Raw genomic sequence first — 24,793 nt, forward strand, 5'->3', positions numbered from 1 at the left:
AATTTTTGCTGGTATGGTACAGCCATGCATTGCAATAGATACATTTTTTAGGAACATATATAACTTGTCACAATTAATACTGGAGCAATTATTCTGGGCAGAATTAGTCACCACAATCTTCTTCAATGTGTTTTTAAAAAAGCTTGTCATTTCAGTCAAATGTTCATATTTCCAGATCATCCAGCCTGTGCATGCATGCTTTCCTGATCAATGGTTACCTGATGGGAACGTTGGGGATAGCTCTGCAGCGGTCTTAAATCCTGAAGATGTGTAATTTAAAAGACAATTTGATGAACAATTACACTCGTCTGAAAGAACAAATATACGTCACTGTGAGCATTTTGGGCCAGTTAGGACTAATTAGCTCCACTAAGATGCTGGATGAATATGAGCCCCGGTTCAGTTTATTTAACTGCAAGTTGGAAAACAAGCTGAAATATCACAACCCATTTCCTCGTGATTAGGCATGCTTCTCGGCTGCTAAAGGGATTTAAAAGACGATAATGAAGATAAAAAGGAGACATTAATAATTTTGTTGTGTTAATTAAAGGCAAGAGGATTAACAACAACACAGGAGCCTTGTAAAGCAATAAACAGACAGGGGCTCTGACATTTTTCCAAAACCATTAATAATAAATGCATTTGGTCCCTGCTGCGATCAAACAAATCATATGGGATGAAAAAAAACCCCAAAAAAACCACTTTGCGTTCTCACTTCACTTAAGAGACACTTTGAATTTGAATTCCAGGGTCTTCAAGATCTAGTAGCAGTAAATACACTTTCTTTTGCCAAATAGTCCTAATACTTGAGCCTTCACTGCGTCTGCATCAGTCAACTTGGGGTATTCAGCCATAATGCAGCATGTGTCTTTGAAGGCCCTGCTCAAACTAATTTCAAGTAAAGATGAAAACAAACAAATATATTCAGCAGTAAGTAATCAGCGTAACCACAGCTGGAACTTATGGATCTGTGCCATAGAATTCCATCTTAACAGAGCCATATTCCTTTATTTAAAAAAAAAGAAGAACCTGTGTAGATTCTTTCCTCTCGGCAGTGTAAACGGGGAACTGCAACCCTTGAGTATGTGCAGTGATATCTGCTTGATATGGAACTATTGTCAAGGATTTAAAAATGCTTCAGTTGAGCTGTTTTAGAGTAAAATGCTTTGTCCGTGTTTATCGTAAGACAATCATTACAGCCTATTAATGAGGCTGTTAATCAGTCTTATAACCTGCAGATGTGCTTGCCTGTCTATCTGAGCAGCTCCACCTATCTGCACCTCCAGGATTCGTCCGCGTCAACATTTCTAGACTGTTAATATTGGACAGGAATGAACTCCACATGTGAAGATTGAGCGCTTTAGTTCACGGAGGAGGTGCAGGTTCAGCCTTTCCTTCAGGTCCTCTTAGGGTCCCACCTTCATGGGCTCTGTCCTTTTTTAAAAGATCCCCAAGTGCAGTCTCATCATACCTTTCATGGTACTTGAAAGTAAAAGACTTTCACTGCAGTCTTTATTTTTCTTTACAATCTGTCCATGTCAATTATAATGTATACATATTCTATACAAGAGGGTTACAAGGAGACGTCTGTCTTGATGTGACATCACTGTCCAGCTGTGTGAAGATCAGTGTCCAACCAGAGTATTGATTTCTTCTTCTTCTTACATCTCTGCCTTTTGGAGATAAGCACCTTTTGCATAATAAATACAACTACCTCACATTACTCTTACCCTGCTCCTCTTTTTAGCATTCATAATACAACAGTTGCAATTGTCCTTTTTGCCACCGATTTTTCGGATCATGTTTTGAATGTAATTACATGGTCCGTCATTTAATGTTACTTTTTTTTTTTGCTCAAATAGATAATAATCTAGAAACAGCCTCGCTTTGACCCCAATGTTTTAATGACACCTGTGTTGTAAATACACAACATGCTCATTTTTGACACTTTCTGTCCAACGGTACACACTTTAATGTTACGTTAATGTGATTAGTTACAGCTGTGCTATTCCTGCAGGTCAGAAGGCCTGCTGTGAGAAAAGGTCTATTGGTTGTTTAAAGGTTAATGGTGAGTGGGGAGCGATGGATGCTTTGTAGTAACGCCACTTGTTGCTGTTTTTTCTGCTACATACTGCTCCTCATGGTCACTGTTTTGTAGACAAATGTCATAGAGAGCTGCAGAAAAAGCTGTCGGAAAAATTACAGATATAGTGTGAAATAGAGCTGTGAAGAATGAACAATATTAGTGTAACTGCTGCAGTCACTCCAGTTGGCACATAGCAATGTGACATTAGCACCAGTGACATGCGCTTGGGGGGGGGGGGTGTTAGCCTACTTGATGCATGAGACTGTGTTGTATGATCCGCTCAGATATGACCTCAGCGTTTTAGGGGTTAATAGCACAGGCTTTAGGTTGAGGCTGATTTGATTTTTGCTGTTGTTAGCATAATAAAATGGCCTGGTTGAAATGATCTTGGGTGGTTTGGCTATTGACAATAAAAGGCTGATGAAAATGTAACAAAAGTAGCAATATGTGCTGACCACGACTAGCCAGAGGTGGATTACACATGATACACCCAAGCTGTCCAGTAGAGGCTCTCCGGCTGAGGTCGAGGCCCTGGAGTCTTGCAGCTGGTGTTGTCGGGCAGCCGGGCGGCTCAACACCCGATGAAGCTTTGGGATAATAGAACCTTGAAGCTCTTTGCAAGCAATACAGTTAGTCACGTAATTAAATATTCCTGAGGCACATGCATGTATTCATGAGGTGGTCTAGCAGCAATCTAACAGCACCATCAGTTACATTTATAGAACCACAATATGACAATCTCTTTGTAGGTCCAGTTTGGCAATGTAGCAAAAAGATGTAGATGTTCTGCATGAATATAGAGGACTCAGCTGATCTTAATTCTCAAACAGATGTTGGAGTTGGCTGTGAAGATGGGCACTTTTGTTGAACTGATTTTGTCTTTAGCCTCTGCTTCTGTGGGCGGTTAAAGCTTTTCACCAAGCCAAGATAAAAGCTATCACTGGTGTGTTCAGCTATTTTAATCTTTATTCTCTCAGAAAATAAATGACATGTCCTGCACCATGTTTTGAATTCAGAATCCTGGCTGTGCGTCTGAGCAGCTGTGCTAATTTAGAGAACAGAAAGCATTATTGAAATTGTATTTACACCTGGGCAGTGGGCGACTCTCACCATTTAAGTGATTCTAATTTCCGAAGCATTTGAATAAATTTCACAAACGCTGTATTCAGCTTTAGGATTGGCTGCCTGCAACAGCTGGCACAAGCTGCAAGTCCGTGTGCCATAGTTGATTGTGCCCAGGCTCGCACTGCCATTCTGTTTTTTTGTTTTTTTTCCTCTTTATATTGGAGAAAATGGTTTCTACCTCACACACACCGCCTCTAGCTGCCCCACATTGAGGAAGGTTTGTGTCCAATGCTATCAGAAGCAGGTGGTTGGATCCGGAGGTAAGGACTACTGAGGTGTGGGTATCTGATCACAGAGCATAACACTTTTTAATCACAAACTTGCTGAGAAGAAAGGGAATGGCTTAATCCTGTGTGGAGGTAGGGAGCTGTGAAAAGGGCGTGGAATAAGTGAGGTGGCTAACGGGATGACCCTCCAGGGAGCACACCCCGCCCTGGACATACCCATAAAATGTATGAAAAATGATTAGGCTGTGACTAATTACCCGTTTAGTGTCGCCGAAAGTTGTTAAACAGACCATTGCCTTTTAATACCTAAAGTAAGGAATGGGATTAATTAAGCAGAAATGTATTCTTCTACCCTGCCAAGTCTCTTTCTCACAGTCTCTAAAAACACTGTGTGATGGGGTTTGTACCTCGGGGAAATAGTTGGTAATGGCCTGAGAAAGGGATCTCCTTTTCTCAACGCACTACTTCTTTTTTGGGTGGATGAATGAATGAATAAGTACGTGAGCAGCTGCCTCTATAAAAAAGGAAGGCAGAGGGAAAAATGGAAGCTTAGGGGGAAAAGGATTTATGACTGCATAACTTTTTCTTTGAAAAGCATGACCTTTAAAGGTGAAATCCACAACAGTTTTGAATAAATATTTCTTTATTCTTCATTAATATCCATCTGTATGGTAAATAGTAGGGAAACACTAAAAATGGCACATATACTGTGCTCGGGGAAAGTCAATTCTGTATTCTGCTTCCGAGAAGTGTTGATTTTGTTTGTCGGGGTACACTGGTCGACAATACCAATGCTGTCTAACTTCATCACTTCAGTAAACACTTCCATCAGTCAATGACATTTACACTGCATACCAAATACTAAAAGGTAGAACAAGTTCACAAACGCAAAGCTAGATGCTCCATCATCCTTGTTGTAGTGTGAATTATAAAAACCCTACAGATCGTAGCTATAATAACCTCAGCATATCGGGTACTGCCTCTTTAAATACACAAACTTACATGGGTTCGGGCAAGGGTGAGAGAAGTAGGAAATGAGGAAGGGGCCCCGCAACGTTACTCACCTGGTCCGATTTGAGGTCGCGCCTGATGTGATCCCCTCACAAGATGGTCTCTAGTTATTCACAGTTGGCAATTAATATTTAATCATACACTTCATGTGTGACTTTGCTCATTGCTGAGTGAAATTCAGATTCTTACTATAGCGTGCCTGTATGATAACCATCTCTCATGGTTGATTGGATCATTATAGCTAATTGAAATTGGCAAGAAAATGCATATTATACGGATTATATACTGTATCTCTGGCCTCGGATTTGAAAGTAGTGCTGCACATTTTATTTCGTATTGCACATTACACACTCGCTTGCTTAATTCTTGCGCAACAAGCATCAGGTTCTTGGAAGATGAATACAAAAGCCGCCACATTTTGTCTCCAATCAATATCTGCAACACACCAGTCCTTGCCTCCTTATTCTGTTCCCACATGACCGAAATGGTCTGACCATCAGCCAGCTGTCACCCGTAGCTTGATCACATGCTCGACAATGTAACATATGCAGCCGTAGCGCTAATCAAAACTTGTAGATGCGTGTGCTGCCCCCCCCCAACCAGATTTCATGGATATCTAGTTATCGGTGCTGTGCATTAGGCAACCATGGCAACACTGACGCGTGTCAGGACGTTTGTGAAAGAGGATCAAAACAAAGTATATTGTGCATGTATCACACTGTGAGTAATGTGTCTACCCCTCATTAAAAGTGAGTGAAACCTAAGCAGCGACTACACTCGGTATTTGACAGTTTCCCCAGCAGTGCCTGGAGCGTTGTACTTTTAATTGCAAGGCAAATAGGCCTATGGCTGTGGCAAACATGACATCATGCAACAATATCACCACAATAAATCACTTGTCGTGTAAATTCATGTAATGTCATGTAAAATCAGTAATTAAAAATCGTCGCATATTGTAAAAAACTGATTTAATCCATGTTCCAGTGTACAAACAATATGCACTTAACTGCATAGCCTAATTCAACCGTGATATGACTGTTTGGGGATTGGAATGCTGTATGTGGGTTCGGGTTGTTCACTTAGGATTTACCTGCTTTTTGTGTGCATGGAAATGTATTTTAGCCAAATGTGACTGATGGACCTTTTTCATGGCAGACATTTTGACTTGTCAATGCAGGAAAAGCATTGGTGTGACTAATAACCGGTGTGACTCTGGCTACTGGCACATATTATTAAGAGTAATGCAGACATTATTATTAATGGTATTAGTTCCACCTACATTTGACAAGTATCAATGTCCTCCCTTTTCCTTTATGCACATTGAGGAGCCAGACAGGAATACCAGCTCCCTCTTGGAGGATCTTCTACCCCTGTCAGCGTGTCATATCACTCACTGCTTTTGGGATGGAAGGAGCTTAATGCCTGCATTCAACACATTCAATGATAAGGTTGGCTTACCTGTTTCTAACTGTTATCATCTGCACTGCTGATACGCACCTCTCTCTATTAAAGGCACGGAAAGGGCCACAATGTCCAATTTGCCTTGTACCTTTTACCAAACTCTGCTGTGATTAAGAGCATTCTTTTACAATACAGCATCAGTGGGTGTGTTAGGGGCTGGTATCAATGATGGGCAATCACATCAGCTCTTCTTGGCTCTCTAAAAGCAGGGCCCTCCTCTCTGTGACGTATTCAATAGGTAAAGACGTAGAGAGTCCAGACTGGCTTTTCCTAAGAGGAATTTAATATTATTGTTCTGCCAAGAATATCATTATTGGAAAATGATCCATTTAACTCTGCAAACATTTTTAAAATTCCCTCGTTTTACTTTTCTATGGCATGCTTAAGGTCAGTGAAATATTGCAATTATGGTCTCCCTGGTAAAAGCAAGACTCACTACACGCCCACCCAAGCCCCCTACCCTCTTTCTTTCTGCCTTGCTAAACATAGGGCAACCCTTTTCCTGCATTGGCACTGTACATTTGCATTGGACGTACAGTTGTGAGATTTGGATTTGTCCATTATGTAACCTAACAGGAGGGAACTTGGAGTTAAGGCACAATACTCCTTTGCCTCGAAAGGAGTCAGCTGAGGTGGTTCGGGCATCTAATCATGATGCCTCCTGGGCGCCTCCCACTGGAGGTTTTACAGGCACGCCCAACTGGTAAGAGACCCCGAGGAAGACCTAGAACACGCTGGAGGGATTACATCTCCCAGCTGGCCTGGGAACGCCTCGGGATCCCCCAGAATGAACTACAAAATGTTGCGGGGGAGAGGGAAGTCTGGGCCAGCCTGCTTGGCCTGCTGCCACCGCCACCCGATCCCGGATAAGCGGAGGAAAATGGATGGATGGATGGAACGTAATTCCTGGGGGCACTGGAAAGCTTTTTGGAGGTAAAAATATATGACAGCCCAAATTTGAATATATTGCAGCAGAATATGCTGCCAACAGCAGATAGTGTCTCTTTAAAATCCACCCAAGTTCCTAGAAGCATTGCACAAGAACACAGAAATGTGGGTCTAAAGATGGTTATAAATGATTTAGTCGAGAATTTGACCTGTTTGGACGAATTGCACGACATTCTGATGATGGACAGCAAGTCCTTCAAATTTGACAGGGACGATGGAAGGGTTTTACTAAAATAGCAAGGCATTATGCAATCTACAAACAGATATTAATAGCAGCATTTCACATGTACATAAAAGGTGGTTGTGTACTTTTGGGGCCTCTGCCTATAGTTTGCACGAAACACAAAGGTGCACCTTACACAGTTTGACCGGACTCATGCATGTGAGCAGACATTGGAAAATTCAGTCATCCTTTGTTTGCAGCGGATTGCCAGTTAAACACACCTCTTTCTGCACATCTCCGCCTACTTTTCTGCATCATAAGTCCCCAAAATACCAATTTGGGTGGTGACAAATCTCTCCACACAACAGCAAAATGTCACTTCAGAGTCTGATAGCTCACTGCTAAGGTAATTGCCCGACTTTAAATTGCACACTAAATTGAGACTAAATCTTTTGTCTTCATGGAATATTTTACTCATGCAAATTTTATAGACCGAAGTATTGTGAGTTGTCACTGTTGTCAGTAACGGTAAAAGGATTTCCATAATGTCGAATATTTCTTCCTTGTAATATGCGTGTTTCTACAGCAGGCTTCTTATAGCTCTGTGCAAGGTGGTAAATCCGGTCTGGAGCCAGCAGAGATCTGTCTGTCAGCTGGGAGATTTACACTTTACATGCTCTTAAAGTCCTGGTCAGACACCGAGGGTGCCAGAAACCTCTGCCAGATTGCCGGACACCAGGCTAGCAAAGGGCCCACACAGCCATTTAACGGCTGTGCTTTCTAGGCTTTACAGCCCATGCTGATGCACTGAGGACACAAGCAAAAGAGAACATTGATTGACCACTTGGACAAGGCCAAGATGCCATAACTTAAAACTGCAGCCTGATTGCTTTTTATCCAAGCTACATTGCAGGCCGTTTGAAGCCTTAGGATCAATTTGAAAGGAAAAGCTGTGATGTTTGTTTGTCACGTAACTTGGCATCCGACCAACCCACACTCTACCCTACACTGACTCCTGCTTAATACTTCTGTTTGAGGAATAATCATATATGTTTACTGTAGCAATGGAAATAAATAAAAGTCCAATTCTAAATAACATATTTTAATGACCAGAAAGTAGAACAATATTTGGACACCTATAATTTTGTGGTAAGTCATCACCACAGTAGAAGATATTTTAGAAAATCCATAGCCTATGTACAAAGTGTATGCTATTACATGACAATAACATTTTTGCATTTGATTTACATATATGACTTGTTTAGAAATGTACTATATCCTTTCACCTAGTTGGCTATAGAATGTTTTATTGATGAATCAGGAGATGAAAATAGACTTTCAATTTTGACAGTTTCGGTAACGTTACTTTTGTTCTCATGGAATTTAATTGATAGCACATCAAGTGCTGCTGGTTTTGGTGTCCTTTCTATATTAGGGTCTGTTCGGGTCGACCACAAATTCGATGCAATTATCCCTGGCTCCATTCAAATTGGATCTTTATGTGCTCAGATCCCCTTCAAATCGGGTCTGTTTTTGTGAAAATTCATTTATGCACACCAGGACCAAAAACATTTTAATTATGTTTGACCCCTGTGTGACTGTGGATTTAGACATAAAACAATTTGCAAACATTCATCATGTTTTCTTCGCTACATTTCTAGTTCTAGTACGCCTAACATTGTATTAAATCCTGTTTCATAAGGAACCTTGGCCTGCAACTTTGCATGACAGGTACTATACAAATAGTTGTGATTTGTTTTCCGTCATTCATCTTCGTGATCTCCTGGGAATTATCTTTTGTTCGATAAATAAATGATTTCAACTTCAACTGACACGATGAGAGTAGCAAAGCGCTGTTGTCAGCTGCGACTATAAAGTGTGACATTTATGTGGACTAGATGAATGCCGGAGCCTCTGTGCCTAATTATGGACTAAACTTAAGGGAAAGCACTGAAGTTTTAATTAATCTGTGTTTATTCCTGCTGTTTCTTTCAAGCACCTGACTTAATGAAATCCCATAGCTATTAATCTTTTGACATACCTCTGAACTACTTCGTCAGCAAGCCACCGTGAGAGGGCAAAGCGAGCCTGACATTTGACTAATTGCAGTCATTTGAGAATAATCACTACTATAATGTATTGGAAATGCACAGCGGCGTAACATAACAGTCATGCACCCCTGTCTGTCTGTGTGACCCACTTTACAGTTAAAATATGGAGGAAGCTGTTGAACCACAAAAAAAACCCAACCCCAAAACCTCCACTAATTGGAGCAAGTTATTTACAAAAGCGATTATTGCGATCAGAGGGTCCAGTCAGATTTTTAACAGAATAGCCCAAGACGGGAACCAATCCATGGTACAATTAATCTTTCAGGGCTGCGCCATAACTGAACTCCACCTTATTCCCCTCCCTGTTGTTTCATAGTGGAGCCTCAGAAGAATGACTCTTACCTGTCCTTGGCCCCTTGCGAATTGCTCTGCGTTTGATGAAGACCTCAGTCATACCTTTCTGGGCTAGAGTGGAGAGCTCATTACAGCCAGAGGACACAAGCGCATGGGAAAGAATGAATAGAGGAGGATGTGCATGTATGAAAGAGAGGCAGAGAGAGAGAGAGAGAGAGAGTATAGGGTGTGGACTGTGAAAGTGAAAGTAGTAAATATGAGCAATGGGGAAAGCCCCTTTTTAAGGTGAAATAAGGGGCACTTGGTGACTCGCCTTGTACATTGTACCGGTCTTATCATTTAACTCTTATTTGTTGGTCTTACTAAACTGTCAGCAATTCCCTGCCTTCGTGGTCTTTACCTGTAAAATGCTATGGAAATGCTGACAGGCAGCCAAACCTGAGCTGTCTGGAAACAGACTGTTGCTGGCTTTTCTTTGACTGCTACCATGTATTGTCAGAATAAGATGTACACGCAAAGCACTGCACTTAACATTTATATACCACAGTTCAACTTTCAATACAAATTCATTTAACAGCGGCATTCTTCGGTTGACTCCCTACTTTCACAACCAACCAGTAACTCAGTGACATATTTTCGCTGAAAAATGCCTCGTGTTTCGTGTAATTGTGTATTTTTCTGGACTGATTGAATTGTCTCTTGATGTATTCCTTGCTCAGCTGAGCATGTCATTACACACATCATTTGTGTGCAATTTAATGTGGTATGCACCAAGGTTACATTTCTATGGTGGTTCAATTTGACGACTTGCAGCATTTTCGCTGCAATTATTTCTGTCTCTTTTTTTTTTCACTCACTGAGAAATGTCTTCGGCTGTGCTTGCTCATGCCAAAATTTCAAGTTCACGTAGGGAGATATTCCAATTATCAGTCAGGTAAGGTAACTTTCTCTCTTTGGCCTCGGTCTGTTGATCAATTTATTCCTCAAGTGAACTGCATCATGAAATGATATCTATCCGTTGCTTTATTTCCTTTTCACTGGATGTAGCAGTTGTAAGATTAACATGCGTCTCAGTGACTCTTGAATGGTGATTGTTCTCTAGTGTGCATTTAAGCTTACCAGAAACAAAGGACTGCAGTTGCCCCTGCATCGGTTAGCATTAGCCAATACATTTTAACAGTTAGTATTACCTTTTAATAGGTGGCAAAAAAGGACAGTTTGCCACATTAAAGTCAGTGCAACAAAATTTGGCCAGGCATAGGAAAGTAGTCAAATGTCAAGTTTGGGTAATTTTTTCTGGCAGTTATCTGACCTGCACTAATACAGGTTTCCCCAACCAAGGTCCAGTTCAAACACTAAAAATGATTTGGTAGCTATATTTGATCAAGGCCGTATGGTCGCCGTCTCTTTAACCTATCATAGAATAATTATTGCCTCCTATTACCTTTCTTTGTTTTGCTTGACACACTGTTCAATCACAATGCCACGCTGTATGTGAAAGTGACAGGATTCTCATTAACTTTAATCACTGTGTGCCAAGTCATCTGAAGGCGGTGTTTTGTCCCAGGAACCGCCTAGCCCCCCACTCGCAGCCACAGGCCCTGTCCTTCATCACCTGTGAAGGTCTAATCTTATCTGCGGCTGTTGCATGGCCCTTCATTAATCACACCCCCGGCAAAATCAAATGGTGACTGATGGTTGACGTGGCCTTGTCCGGCCATCCCTCTGGTGCTGGGAGTCGGTCTCGGATTAGCCGGGGCACAAACGTGTTCTTGATTCTGTGACCGGTGTCTGCATGTGCTTAAACACGTTGATGTCCTCTACATGGGGCACACAGCATGCCACGTAACCCTCTGCCAACCATCCAGTCCACCTGAAGTTCAACACATTGTTCCGCTGCGGCTGACCTTGTCTCATCAGGAGCAGTGAGCGCTTCAAGCTGTGATCTGGGTACTGTACATTTTTGCTCAATGACACAACACGTTCTACTTGTCTGAAATTGTCGTCCTATCGCTTTCTGAGCTCAGTAGAAGATGTGCAGTGGCCGACCAGTGATATCATAAATGGAAAGCGATGTGTGGTGAAAGGAGGTTCGAGGAGGAGGGAGATGGAATAGAAATAGTTTGTTGTAGTCGTAGCAGGATATAAATGGCACAAAGATGAAACAAATCAACCTTAGGTAGCCCCGGCCGTTAGCAAATCCATAGTAATCAGTGAGGCTGCATTGAGCTCTCCGCTTCATGGACCCTTACCAATCAGCAGAGAAAACAGAGATCTGTCATCTGTTTTCCTCTGCACACTGACGGGGTCAAGGGGCAGTGAGAGTGAAGTGTGGTAATTATATATGACGTGTGTGTATGGGACGGGTTTGGGGGGGGGGGGGGGGTATAATTATTTGTTATATTGTCATAATCACCTTTTTAAAGTGGTTTTGCTCGACACTATTTGTCAGTCGCTGAACAGGGGGTGTCTCGCTGACAGTGATTAGTGGATTGATCACGGATGTGAACTAATACATGCCCACCGCTGATGTCAAAACACAGATGGCATGACTCATTTTGCAGCCATCCAAAGGAGATTTAGTTTAACGTTGTCTGTCTTATGGACATGTCTGGCCAAATGATTTCCAGGGGGGGATGTGCGGCAGCTATTTGTATTGATCTCCATTAATCGCTGTGACATGGAAATATCAAACACGAGGCGGTGTGTAATTTGGGAAACATCACTTATCTCCTGACAAAATGTGCAGCCACAAAGGCAGCGGACATATAGACGAGAGACGCGCACATGTTCACGCGTACGCAAACACACATCGGTTTTGTATGCAGCGGCATCACAAAATGATCTTCAGGGTAGGCAGATGACTTGGCGTCAGTGTGCTCAGGTTTTCATAACCTTTGGATGCCTCCCATCCTTGTCCTACAGAGAACCGAGGACAAAGCTCTGCCCTATTAGAGATGAATAATGGACCTGTTGGCAAAAGAGACGCCGCTAATGTTTTGTCCAAATATCTCAAATCTGTCCCCAATGATAATGTATTCTGCGGCAGTGCCAAACAGCTCTGTATTTGAAGAGGTGATTCCATCGCTCATATGACTTATACAATCTTTAGATTGAAAAAATGTAAGCCCCCTCACATTGTAATGTCTGGCGGGTGTATAGGCATCACAATAAGGGCTTAGTTTGTTTTCCTGTAATTGATGCTTTGCCTGTGTGGCGGCGTAGCTTTGTTTGTTTATGCTAATGGCTGTGATGACCTGGTGGTCCCCAATCTAGCAGGGAAATGGCAACCAATGCTTCGGGGAGTGAGCCATTGATCTCTCTACAGTGCCTCTTTCTTCACAGGTACTTGGGATTAACTGAGCCAGAGCAAGGCAAAAGGAAAATGCTACAAAAGAATGAAAAAGAAAAGAAATCACCAAAATGACTTCTGGTATATGCGTGTATATCACATCAGCTTCAGGGCCGGTAGATGCTTGTGCGGTTTCTACCAAGCTGCCCGGTGTAAAAGTGCTCACTCTGCTTCGCTGATACCGGGCTCTTGAGGCATGATGCTGCCTAAACAGCATAGCTGTAATTCCCCTAAGTAGTGCACTATGCAATAACTGTTATACATGAACACACACACATAAACAAAGAGGTGGGCTGTTATGGATGTGCTTGTCCAGAGTACCTAATAATATACAGTGTTGCAGTTGCCAGTTGTAGAAGACTGGGTTCATCCCAAGCCATGAGGGACACAGAAATACCAGCACTGGTAGCCAGGGTTGCATTAAATGCGCTGAATATTAACTTAGCTTATTTTACGCCATTCTCCACAATGATTGCCCTTATTACAATTTGCCTACATTTTAAAATCTCTACTACTATTTGCATTGCAACGAAATTGAATGTGGTCTGATGTATGTGCTTTGCATGATATTTTAATTTATACTTTATTCTTCTAGAGTTACGTTTGTTGATTCCAATATATTGCTTTGACCAGTTAGAACATTTCTGCAGACTGAAAGTGTCTTATCCACATGTGAAAAATGTAATGATAAATTGACGGAAAAATGATCAGCTATTAAGTACTTTGATTTGACGGTAAAAACAGGATGGCTTTCTTTTTCTTTTTTTCTTTTTTACTGCATACAAGGAAAAGAACATTTCATAGTGTGTTCAACCACCTGCATCACTGTGAAAACCAATTCACAAATCTCCTTACAACACATGGAAGCATTGAATATATTAGTTAATTAAGTATGTGCGTGAATACGATTCTCTGCCTACTGTGGAAGGTCCACAATAGGCAGGGCTCCAGACAGCGACCAAAATGGTTGCATACTCAACACTTCCTGTGACGCGGTCCCATTCATGCAAGAACATGATGATGTTCATCACTGTAGCGGAGACATTAGCCATTGCCTATTCTATCCTCACCACTTTGGTGGGGAGGAGAGGGAGGAGGTGGGGAGGGAGAGACAACGAGAGGTTCTGACTAAGATGCTGATGACTGATGATTAAAATGAAGGCAGGAAAGGACCAACTGAGCCAGTGTCATCGATCAACACCAGTGGTGGAAGAAATATTAAGACATTTTACTTAAGTAAAAGTGCTAATACCACGATTTAAAAAAACAAGTCATGCATTAAAGAGAAAAGTATGTGAGTATGTAATCAAGAATACTTACTTAAAGTACTCATTTTGCTCTTTAGTTGATGCATTATATATATACACAGTGTGTATATATATATATATATATATATATATATATATATAATGTATTATTAGATTTGTATTATTGATGTAGTAACATTTAAGATGCATTTTAATTTGTAACTGGCTGCAATAGAGCTTTTACGCTTTTTATTTATCCTTTTATACTTTAGGCTGTTTTAATTTACTGTATAAAAATGCATTGTATTTCACATGTAGATAAATATATTGAAGTAAAAAGTTCAATATTTCCCTCATAACATGTAGTGGAGTAGAAAGTAGCATTGTGCTTAAGAACTGTACTTAAGTAAATGTATTTACTTAAGTTCTACCAGATTAATGCTGTAAGACCAAATCATAGGCTACTACTTGAAAAGTTAGTTCGGAGCCCTGTTAGGTGTTCAGAGGCACAAAGGTCAGCTTCACAGGAGCAGCAAGGAGTTACCTCTTTATGACTGACATTTTAACTTTTTTTTTCTTTTCAAACTTGATAACAAAACATTGGGTAAGTGATGCGGAGCAGGCTCACAAAGCCGTTCCCCGGGGTAGATTATTGCTCGGTGAAAAAAAAAAAAGGCCTTTTGAACAGGAACACGCTCACTTTCCACCATAAGCTCTCACTCCTAGACACTTTTTATTTTTTTGAAATGTCAGTTCTATAGGGCCACAGTACTAATTTTTGTTTCACTCAGTGTTCGGAAATAGGTCTGACTGTGAGTTTTTGTTCATAGATCCCAGGAGAGTGGCATGCACGCTCAGCAGAGAGACCTCTCACTGCAACCTCCCTCTAACATATTGATCAGGAATGGCTATTGGCGTCAGCCCTGTGAATAAAATGCTGCTCTGCTGAGTTCAATTCCCCACTGGGCAACTGAATGGAGAGACAAAACCTTTAGCTCTTTTTTTTTTTGTAGACGGCCATTAAGCACGGATCCCAGGTCTAATGACATCACCGCCAGACACCGACGAAAAGAAAAAAGAATGGAAATGTCACTTTCGTGGACCGCACATTCTCAAATGACTTTATATATGTGTTTTTCTGCCTGCCACTCTTATGTTTATGTAGCAGACCAAGAAGAGATCACATTGGGGTGATTTCTAAAATCAAGGGCAGGTAAATTGTGTTGTTTTGTGGCTCTTTGCTCAAACCTGTTTGTTGACACCAAAGAGAGGAAGAGGCTTGACATGTGTGTCTGGATTCATTATCCCTCTGAAAGCAACAAACCCTTTTGACATTTGAAATAACTGGAACATGAAAAAGACAATGTTTATACAGATTCAGAGTACAGCATGTGCAGCGTTCTGTATCCACATTATAGGAACAAGCATTTTTTTTTTTTTTTTTTGCGTGACTTCTACTATTGTATGAGGAGGGGAAAGGACCTCTTCATACTTCACTTCCAATTTCGAACACTTTAAATGTTCTTGTAAAAACGATTGCTTTTTATAATCTCTGTCATTGTTTCAAATGATTACACACAGGGAATCGATTCAGTGTATCTTTCAACATTAGAACAGGCACTAACCTTTTGGTCCGCCAGAAAGTTTCATCTTAATGATCTGCTTTTACGTGTTTTCCCTGAGCCTCAGAATAACTTTAGGTAGTCGAGTGATTTCCCATATATCATTTATTTATTTAGTAATTAATTAATTTGTGTATTAATCTATGAGCTATGTATAATATTAAATAATGCACAGTCCTCTTCATGAGATTTATGATAAACTTAGAGATTTCTCAGTGGTCCTTTGTTTTCTGTTTGGTTGGAATATAGGGCAGTACAGTTTGGGTGCTCTTGTCAGAGACAGTTTGTGTGCTGCTATTTCGTAACAGTTTTTTGCGGCAGCCGGGGTTTAGGAGACCTTTCCTGGGTAGTGTGTGAGCTCCCTTCGTCCCCTTCATTGGCAAGGAGACATAGGAGGGGTCCAGACAGTTATGGAGGAGTGAGTGCTCAGAGGAAGAACGTTTGGGGGTTACTGAGCTTGCCGGGAGACCGACTTCACTATCGCTATCTGGTGTAGCACAGCCACTCTTGTCGTCCTGTAATTCCTCTTGCTCCTCCTCCTCCTCCTCCTCCTCCTCTTCCTCCTCCTCCTCCTCGTCATCATCACAGCACAATGCGTGGTAAAGAATTTTGTCACTGAAGCGGACTCTTTCTCTTGTGCCCGAGGTACGAGAAGTCTTGTGGCTGTGCGTGGAGCTGCTGGCCTCCTCGCTGGATGAATCTGGAGTAATAATGCGGGGCCCATTGGGGATGGGCAGCCCGCCGTTCATCTGGGAGTAGACCGAGGCAGTGGAGGGGGGCGGGGTGGGGCTCTGCGTCTGGGTGGGGATGGTCCCGCGCCCCAGCTCCGCTCGCAGATCTCCCGGTTGCTCACCAGGTATACGGGCGGCGGCGCCAGCAGCCTCCAGGTAGCTGCAGAATTCCCAGCTATCAGAAAGCACATCTGCATTGAGGAAGTCCAGCCTGAAGGCCTCTCCCAAACCTCGCTCACTGCTAGACGTGCTGCTGGCTGTGGCCACCGTCCAGTCATCCGGCTCCAGGTCAAAGTCAAAGTCGGACGTAAGTTTATCGATCTGACCCACCACCTGCAATAGAAAAGGGAACTGATGAGACATCGTAGAGAAACACATTTTAGGCCAGACAGAGATTTCATTTCAGATCCAGAGATTTCTCTTTATGTTTATTTTTAGCGGCGTGGCTCTACAGATGGCATTGTTGGTCTGTTGGTGAGGTGGTGCACCACTTTGGTCTAGACTAAAATATCTTAGAATAGAAATAACTTTTGTCCAGCCATTTATCTTCCAGATGTGTGGCTCTTTGCACCACCACCGCTTTGCCTACGGGTTCCCCGTTTTGACTCGTGCATGTACAGTACAAAAGGGATGTGATATGCAGCCCTCACAATGGTGTCACACTATTTCACTGATTGACAGGTGGCAGTCACACTGCAAGAAATGCAGCAATGCTCCCGCAGAGGTTTGAAAGAAGAAGACTGTGAGCTGGTTAACATGCAGGCTTTAAGATACTTTTTTGAAAAAAATGGCTTTGCCAATGTCTTGTGAGGAAGGAAATGCACTCGACACGTTTGTTACAACTCAAGGCTACACACAACGTGTTTTGGTTTGTTTACAAGAAACCTCCCCAGGGCCCCTTTAATGTTCACACGGGTTTCAATATTATTCATATTTTGGTCCTTTCAGAAGAATCAAATGCAAACCGATCTTACTTTTCATACATGTATGTAAATAGACTCACTCTAATGACACAAGTGTGAAAGAAACCAAAAGTACTAATGTGAAACATCACTTCAATATCAATCTCTGTGACAGTTTACCGGATACTACATTACATGCAATTTCCAGATGCTTGACATCCCACTGATTTCCCCCCCACAGGCAGGTTTAACAAAAGCTAAGATTTATTCACAGCTGCTAATAGATCTGTGCTTGCCTTTGCAGCTTGCCATTACACTACTTTTCATCCATAAATCCTTAATTGTTTGTTCATGGTTTTAAAATAGTTTTTATTTCCGCCAAGGCCTCCCATGGACAGGTGTTGTAAATTAGCTTTAAGCTACATCAAGAAAAAAATGAGATATCCACTGGAAGGAGGTTTTAGCAGTGAAGACGTGTCGCTACTCATCAAAGAGGCTTCTTCAGCTCTGAGAGAGAGAAGAACTGAAGAAGCCTCTCAGATGAGCGGTGAAAGCAATACATCTTCAGTCCAGTGGATGGTTCATTGATGTTGCACTGCAGCTAGCAGGATGAATAAGACGAATACACACTTATACTTATACGGCACAAACACTTAACCCAGTGCTTCTCATGCTTGTACATTGATGTATATTTTGATTCTAGTGCTATTGTAATGTCCATGTCAAACACAATAAACTCAATGTCACCAGCTGCATAGAAATGTATCCCGTAAAAGCCTTTAATTCATTGTTAACTCAAAATTAACCTCAGTGCTTCTGCCATCAGCGGCCACAGCGGTGAGTAGAATAGAAAGCACTTCAGCTGAAAGCGCACTGGTTTGCTGACAACGCCAAAAATCCAGGCCCTCTATACTTGACATTTTCGCACCTTTTAATCAGCATGTTCTGCTTTGCACAACAATCTTTTATAAAACGAAATCACTCACCGTCCATGCAGCTTGTTAATCATACATTTCCCCAAATCATTCAGCAAACAAGCCCAGAGCTTTAAACTCTGCAAGAGTTATTTTAGAAACTTACACATATGAGTTTGCGACATAATTACAGTTGAATAGCAGAGAGAGTGTAGTTTTTGAGATTGGTGGAACATAATCCTTTTTTTTATTTGTGCCTCTGTAATTATTTGCAGTGTTTGCTCCTTCCTGCCTCTTTTGACTACAAATGAGTACAGTTCTATATAGACGACACAAAGTCACACAACTGTTCAAGATGAATGAAGAGTCTCAGAATGTTAATACAAAGACACACTGATAATGTGATCACCAAAATCTCAGAAGATCTCCACTGCAAACACGGCAACTGACATCCACGAGCTTGATGAGCTTCTACAAATATCTCAAGATGATTTAAATTGTGATATTCAATTTGCTCACTGAATCATTGAATTCAAAATAAAAATAAAAACAACAACTTACATTGCAGCTGCACATTTAAGTGATGACTGGACGCTGCTATTCTCCTCACTACTGCATTTTACACAGCTCTTGAATCCTTTTTTTTTTTAGATATTTTATGCCGTTAAGTCACACCACACGCATTCATATCTGGGCTGTATACGTCTACATGAATTGCATTGGCTCATATGTCAATGAGCTTCTCTGCAGATCTGCCAGTTGTGGCATCGTAAACGTCATAAGTGCCTGGACCGTGCTGCTCCATTGGCAGACTGCCCGGAGGGAATTGGGCTGTATGAATCCTCTTATCCTCGAATTACTTCTTACGTCTTTTTACTCATGGAGTTGTTTTTGTAAGATGTCTCTCAGGACCAGAGGAGGCCGAAAGCTTTAAAGGGATGGTTAAAGGAATGGTAAGAATAATGTTTCTTGTTGCCGAGCTTCACCCGGATGTTGCTATTGTTCCTCTGCAATGGATCATGGCCCTCTTTCTTTTTTTTTTTTTTACCATTTTTAAATGTATTCCCAAGCGTTAAAAGTAAGCTGCGTCCGCTTCCCCCACTGGTTAGCCTGACCCCTGCCTGCGGTACGTAGGCTCATTTAGCTTGATAAGTGTCTCTGATTGAAGGGTGCTGCCGAATCTTTCTAGGTCACAATGCAGCACATGCTCTTCGCAGCAACAATGAACACTAGTCCCTGCTTTTTCTTCCAGTCAGAGCATGTGTGATGAAGGAGCTATGGAGTGAATTAGAGGAGCAGATTGCTTTAGCACAAAGGATGAATGAACACATCAGGAAGCAGTGATTAATAATGCACATATGTTTAAAATAGAAAACGCGTTATGAGGCAAGAATAGACTGCAAAAGTAATGTGACTTAACACGGAGTTGTTTTTACAGAGTACACCTTACACCATACCTCTACATCAGCGAAGAAAGTTTTGATATTATACTGAGATTATCCTTTGGTCGGCCTTATAGTGCAACTATGAAGTAACGGGCCGTTTAAGAGTAGAACATTAACCAAACGTTGCACGAGTAAAGATAAATAGCCCGATGCTAATTTCCTATGCAATAACCAGCTCATGTTTACTGTACTAATCCTGTGCACATGAGGCGAATCGCCCAAAGTAATTGAAAACAACCTGTGTGACAACAAACATGTTACGTGTTTGAACTGAGTGCTATCCTCCCGACAGTTGTTACGATAGCTTCTAACAATGCCTGAAATGTAGGTCCATTGGTTAAATACTAGGTAACAGTAGACATAGGAAAGTATTTTGACTTGTTTTCTTTCCTTAAAATTCAGGACATGCAGCTTGAAGCTGTGATAAACCTCTGGAGTTGGGCTGTGTATCCCCCGCGGACTTTATGGCTCTACCACTCTACAAAGTTTATGATGCAGTGATGGCACATCCTTGTGACTGAAAAGACTCCATTTGCAACACAGTTAAGCAGAAGTGTAAAGTATAACAGTGGATATAAGTGCTGGGGATTTGAGTTTATCTTTGGTCTTTAAATTTCTCTCAATGCATCCGCTGACAACTTAACGAACTTTCTTTACTGTAAGTGGTGTTTAGTGGCAGCTACTAAAAACTATGATGATGAATATTGCAATATCTACGATTTTGTCTGTGAGTTATAAGCTTGCAAATTAATGCAATAAACAGGTTTTATTAATTTTTTTTCAATAATGTTTTAGAATCCGGTTTATTCACTATAAAAGCTGGATTGTCCAGCCAACAAGCACTTCTGATCTAGTTTATACAGTCCATATAGAGCAATAAGTGGTATTTGTATTTCTTTTTCACTGCACACTAGCAGCCAGCAGCCACCAGTCAACTGGTCACTGCACCTGATCAACAGCAAGTCATTTCAGAGCTCTCTGAGGTGCTTTAAGAGAGGCAGCCTCGGCAGCATCAGGCGAGGGTTTATTACTGTACATCAACACCTGTCTGAGATGATTGGGCTGGGTATTTGAGGGTCAGAGTGAAAGAGGGCACTTGGAGCCTTGTCTGTTACAGAAAGGTACGATGATGGAACAGACAGGCGAGGGTAATCTTACACAGGGTGATATGGCCAGTAATGTAGAAAATCTCAGAAGATCCTCTTCTCCGGCAGAGGGGTGATTTGGGAAATAGATTCCATACTGTCCACTATCCTTAGAAGAGTCCTTCTCTCTAATATTGTGCTCCACCTGGTATCATGATTTATTTATCACGAGGAGGTACCCGTTTCTCTCCCCCAAGTGAGCGCCTGTCCTCTGTCAATGCTTATTTAAAATGTACTAGAATATAAGTGCTGGAATAACTTATTCCACTACTTCAATGTTTACTGAATGAGGTCAAAATCAGAGAAAATGTGGCCATGAAATTGCCACAGGAGGGGAATATTTACCACATGTTCTCATCACTCTGTTGATCTGTAAACATATGTTTGATGGGGAATAGCTTGTTTTGATGTGCATTGATGGCTTTCTGTTTGAAAAGATTTTTGTTAGCTGTCTAGTAAACAGATGGAGGATTGCCATCCATCAAGTCTTGTATACGTAAATTATGTAAAAGTGCTTCTTTGACATGTTTCTAATGATCATAATATCAAGGTGTCCAAATTTTTCCCATCTTACATATTTTAGTATTTATCAGCAAATAAAAACAACTGTGAAATATGGCAGATGCACAGATTGCAGTTTGAACATATGTAAAAAATACATCAGGTGTGGGTGAACAAAATAAATGAGACATAACACCCTCACTGGGTTCATTTGAAATGCACGCCGTATGAGTGAATTTTCTGTGGATCGCTTCATTACGCTGTGTTCAAGTGGCCTCTCTCCATCTGTTCCTGTGCCACCCGTTCTTCTGGGAGTCATTTTTAGAGTAGACTGAGAGAAGTTTGCAGTGCTTGTTAGTTAATTATGCAGCATCCAATGTCTAGCATGGCTTTGCCTTTTTTTTCCACGGGAAAGTCAAAAAATGTGTTCAGTGGAGCTATTCAAACACATCTCGGTGTAATTCTCTCTCAACATGTCATAATACATTTCCAGCATGCCCCTGTGCAGCACTTCCAGCGCTGGAAGTGGTTTATGCCCGTTAGGAAGTCTCAGCAATTATCAAAATAGCCTTGCATGCTGGCTTCTTAAGTAAACACGTTCGCAAACATTGTTTTAATGCAGTTAGCTCCTGCAGTTATGCAGTTTCTTCTCACTCCTTACCCCATGCTTACTTCCTCTCAATTTAATTCCCCTCAAGACGTGAAGAGGGGACCATGCAAGCCACTCACAATGTGGTGATATGGTTTTTTTCTTATCCCCCAGAAGCTAATTTATCATCCCGTCTTGCTCTGAAAGAAAGTATTTACTGGATTCACTAGAACAATTGTCCAGTGACTCGTAAATGTGTGCAATCTCCTCTCGACATCTTATACACTGTTGGATGAAACAGCACTTTGGGAGCATTTTGAATTTCTCGTTACATACTTAATATTACCCAGCAGTGTGTGAACAACATGCAGAGCGGTGCAATATGTGCACAGCACTGTTGGCTTGAAAAGCTGTGGCCACATTACATGAAAGCTCAGGGCAGCTTTGTGAAGCAGGAGGCAGGCGCTCTGACTGGCTCGCACTGCCCGTTGAACATGCCTGGGCGAATCGCTGGGCGATTGTGGCTAAGTGGATATCAGGGCCGTCTTTCAATCAGAGGGTTCGAACCCCGGCTCCGGCTCCGCTAGTTGCGTGTTGATGTGTCCTTGAGCAAGACACTTAACCCCAAAATTGCTCCCGTAGCTGTGCCTACGGTGTAGAAATGTGATAGACTCTGAATTGTAAGTCACTTTGGATAAAAGCGTCTGCTAAATGACTGTAATGTAATGTAATGTAATGCCTGCTTATAATCTCAACAAGGCCATGTACAAAGATTGAGACGGATGCAGAGTATTAAGACATATTTTGTTATAGAAAAAAGAGAGTTTAGAAACATATGGAGCATATAGATGGACAGCAGAGTAATTCATTATGTTCCAGGAGTCTTTAAGACATTTTTATTGATATTTTGATGCTTTCTTTCTTCATGCAGAACTTCACTGAAATCCATTTCACATCCTGTGATTTCAACAGGACCTTAAGACGGAGCAATCAACACACTTAATCACAAGAAGTGTTTCATAGCCATGTACAAATGAAAATACATTTTGTTTGGTCTATCACTTTAACGTACCTGCACATTTTGCTTCAAAATGGCATTTGTCAATGTTTCTTCAGCAGCGTCAGAAAGACAAATTCCTGTATGCAAATTGTTCTCCTTAATTATATTGAGTGTGGTTGTGATTGTATTGCAGTTGAGTCTGCAAAGGTCCAGTGGGTCTGTGGGCGGGAGATATTACAGACGAGCCACAGGGACCTGATTTAGGTCAGGCCATCTTGATTGGTGAGTTGTGTTGCATGGTGTTGGCACAGGGATGAAGTGTCCTTTGAAGTGTTCGCTTGAAGCATTTGGTGTAATTATCCTGTCATGAGAGGGACTCTAAGCCTGAGACTTCATTAGGCACATGGCCCCTGCTTTTTCATCTTTTCTCAACAAATAAAAAAACCCTCATCTTTATGGAGGCCTTAAAGTGCTAAACAACGCTGTGATGAGCGCAGGGCCAATACCTCCTGACAACTCACTAATCAAAAGCATCATTACAAACTCTACCGCATAATGGGCCTCATTTATCCCTTTGGGGCTTCATGAGAGGTGGGCTTTTGCAGTCCTTGAGGTCTGGAGAATCAACCACTTCCTTAGCCAGATTTAGGTCATCAGACCGGCCAAACTCATCCACCTGCTGTATGGCAAATTTGGAAGATTTATACTATTGTGCTGTAGAGGTTATGGGTTGTATAATCAGTGAGGGAGCAAGATGGGAACTCTGTAGTCCAGCAACAGGGAGGCAGCAGATGCAGCATGCGTTGGTGCTGGCAGAGCACACCGATCATTTATTGAGGTTCTCCTTCATTGCCTCTATCCGTGTTGAGAGGCCTAGCACTGGTAATGACCAGAGAAAGATGGTAGTGCCACGCTACGGGGCTCCTCAGTATGTCTGCTTCCCTGAGATAGCGCTTGGATTAAGCCTGAGTACTGTCAGGTCACGCTGGTCACATGCCAGGAAAAAAGGTGTGTGTGTGAGCGCAGACAGGCCACACTGACCCATTTTAATGACTCGGTAGAGTTTTCATTAACAAACACGGTGTCTTTCTGTTGGAGGCCAGTGAAGGTCTAAAGTGATTACAGTTCGTCAGAATGCGGCAAATGTGTGGCTGTGTTTGTGTGTGTGTGTGGTGGGTTGGATGGTCAACGTAGTTGACCTATTTCAGAAAAAGGGGGGAGAATCTCTCCAGCACGGGAGAATGCAACACCACAGGAACCGGCTCAGCCTAATCCAGCAGTAAATCCCTCACCCTGACACTTTACACTGCCAGTTTGTCTACAGGCCAAATCAGTGAGCAGATAAGCAGCAAGTCAACCCAGAGAAAAAAAAGATACAAGACTACCCTAAGAAATAAAAAGATACAAGTCTACCTTGAGAAAATAAAAGATACATTGATAGTACAGTTACATAGCTACATGGCTATTGTGGGGTGCCTGTGGCTCAGGAGGTAGAGCAAGTCGACCACTTATTGGAAGATCAGTGGTTTGATCTCTGGCTCTTTCAGTCGTTATGCCAAAGTGTCCTCGGGCAACTGTGTGAAGGAGCATTTTAGATTATATCCTGATGAGCAGGCGGCACCTTTGAGCGCTCCGAATGGTCGGAAGGTACTATATTAATACAAAACCATCATCTCAATTTTGCACTGGTGACTAATGATACTCTCTGTGTAGTGTGGGGAATGTATGAAGACCTATAAAAGCAGTGGTAGTAGTTCAAATAGTCAATCGACTTACAATCGGCAGTATCGAAAGAAAATATGAGAAACTGAAGAGAAAGTACAGTGCACTTGGAGGTTTTTGTCTCAGTTGTTAATCACTTTCTAGATTTGGTTAGGAAATGCCAACTTAAAGTCCACCTTTTAGGCTTCATTGAGTTC

General features: G+C 41.8%; 1 protein-coding gene across 1 annotated transcript; it reads right to left on the minus strand.

The window, feature by feature from the left end:
- Positions 1-15,476: 15,476 nt before the first annotated feature.
- insyn1 (inhibitory synaptic factor 1) lies at positions 15,477-16,396 on the minus strand. The gene has a single exon (XM_076077602.1). The coding sequence runs from the start codon at positions 16,394-16,396 to the stop codon at positions 15,860-15,862; it is 537 nt and encodes a 178-aa protein (XP_075933717.1). The 3' UTR covers positions 15,477-15,859.
- Positions 16,397-24,793: the final 8,397 nt, after the last annotated feature.

The sequence above is a fragment of the Anarhichas minor genome, unplaced genomic scaffold, assembly GCF_050575085.1.
Source record: "Anarhichas minor isolate MPS153535 unplaced genomic scaffold, ASM5057508v1 ptg000062l, whole genome shotgun sequence".
NCBI classification, from domain to species: Eukaryota; Metazoa; Chordata; class Actinopteri; order Perciformes; family Anarhichadidae; genus Anarhichas; species Anarhichas minor.

Bases quoted from the DNA above. Each gene is read 5' to 3' on its own strand.
- insyn1 (XM_076077602.1), bottom strand. From the start codon at position 16,396: ATGAACGGCGGGCTGCCCATCCCCAATGGGCCCCGCATTATTACTCCA.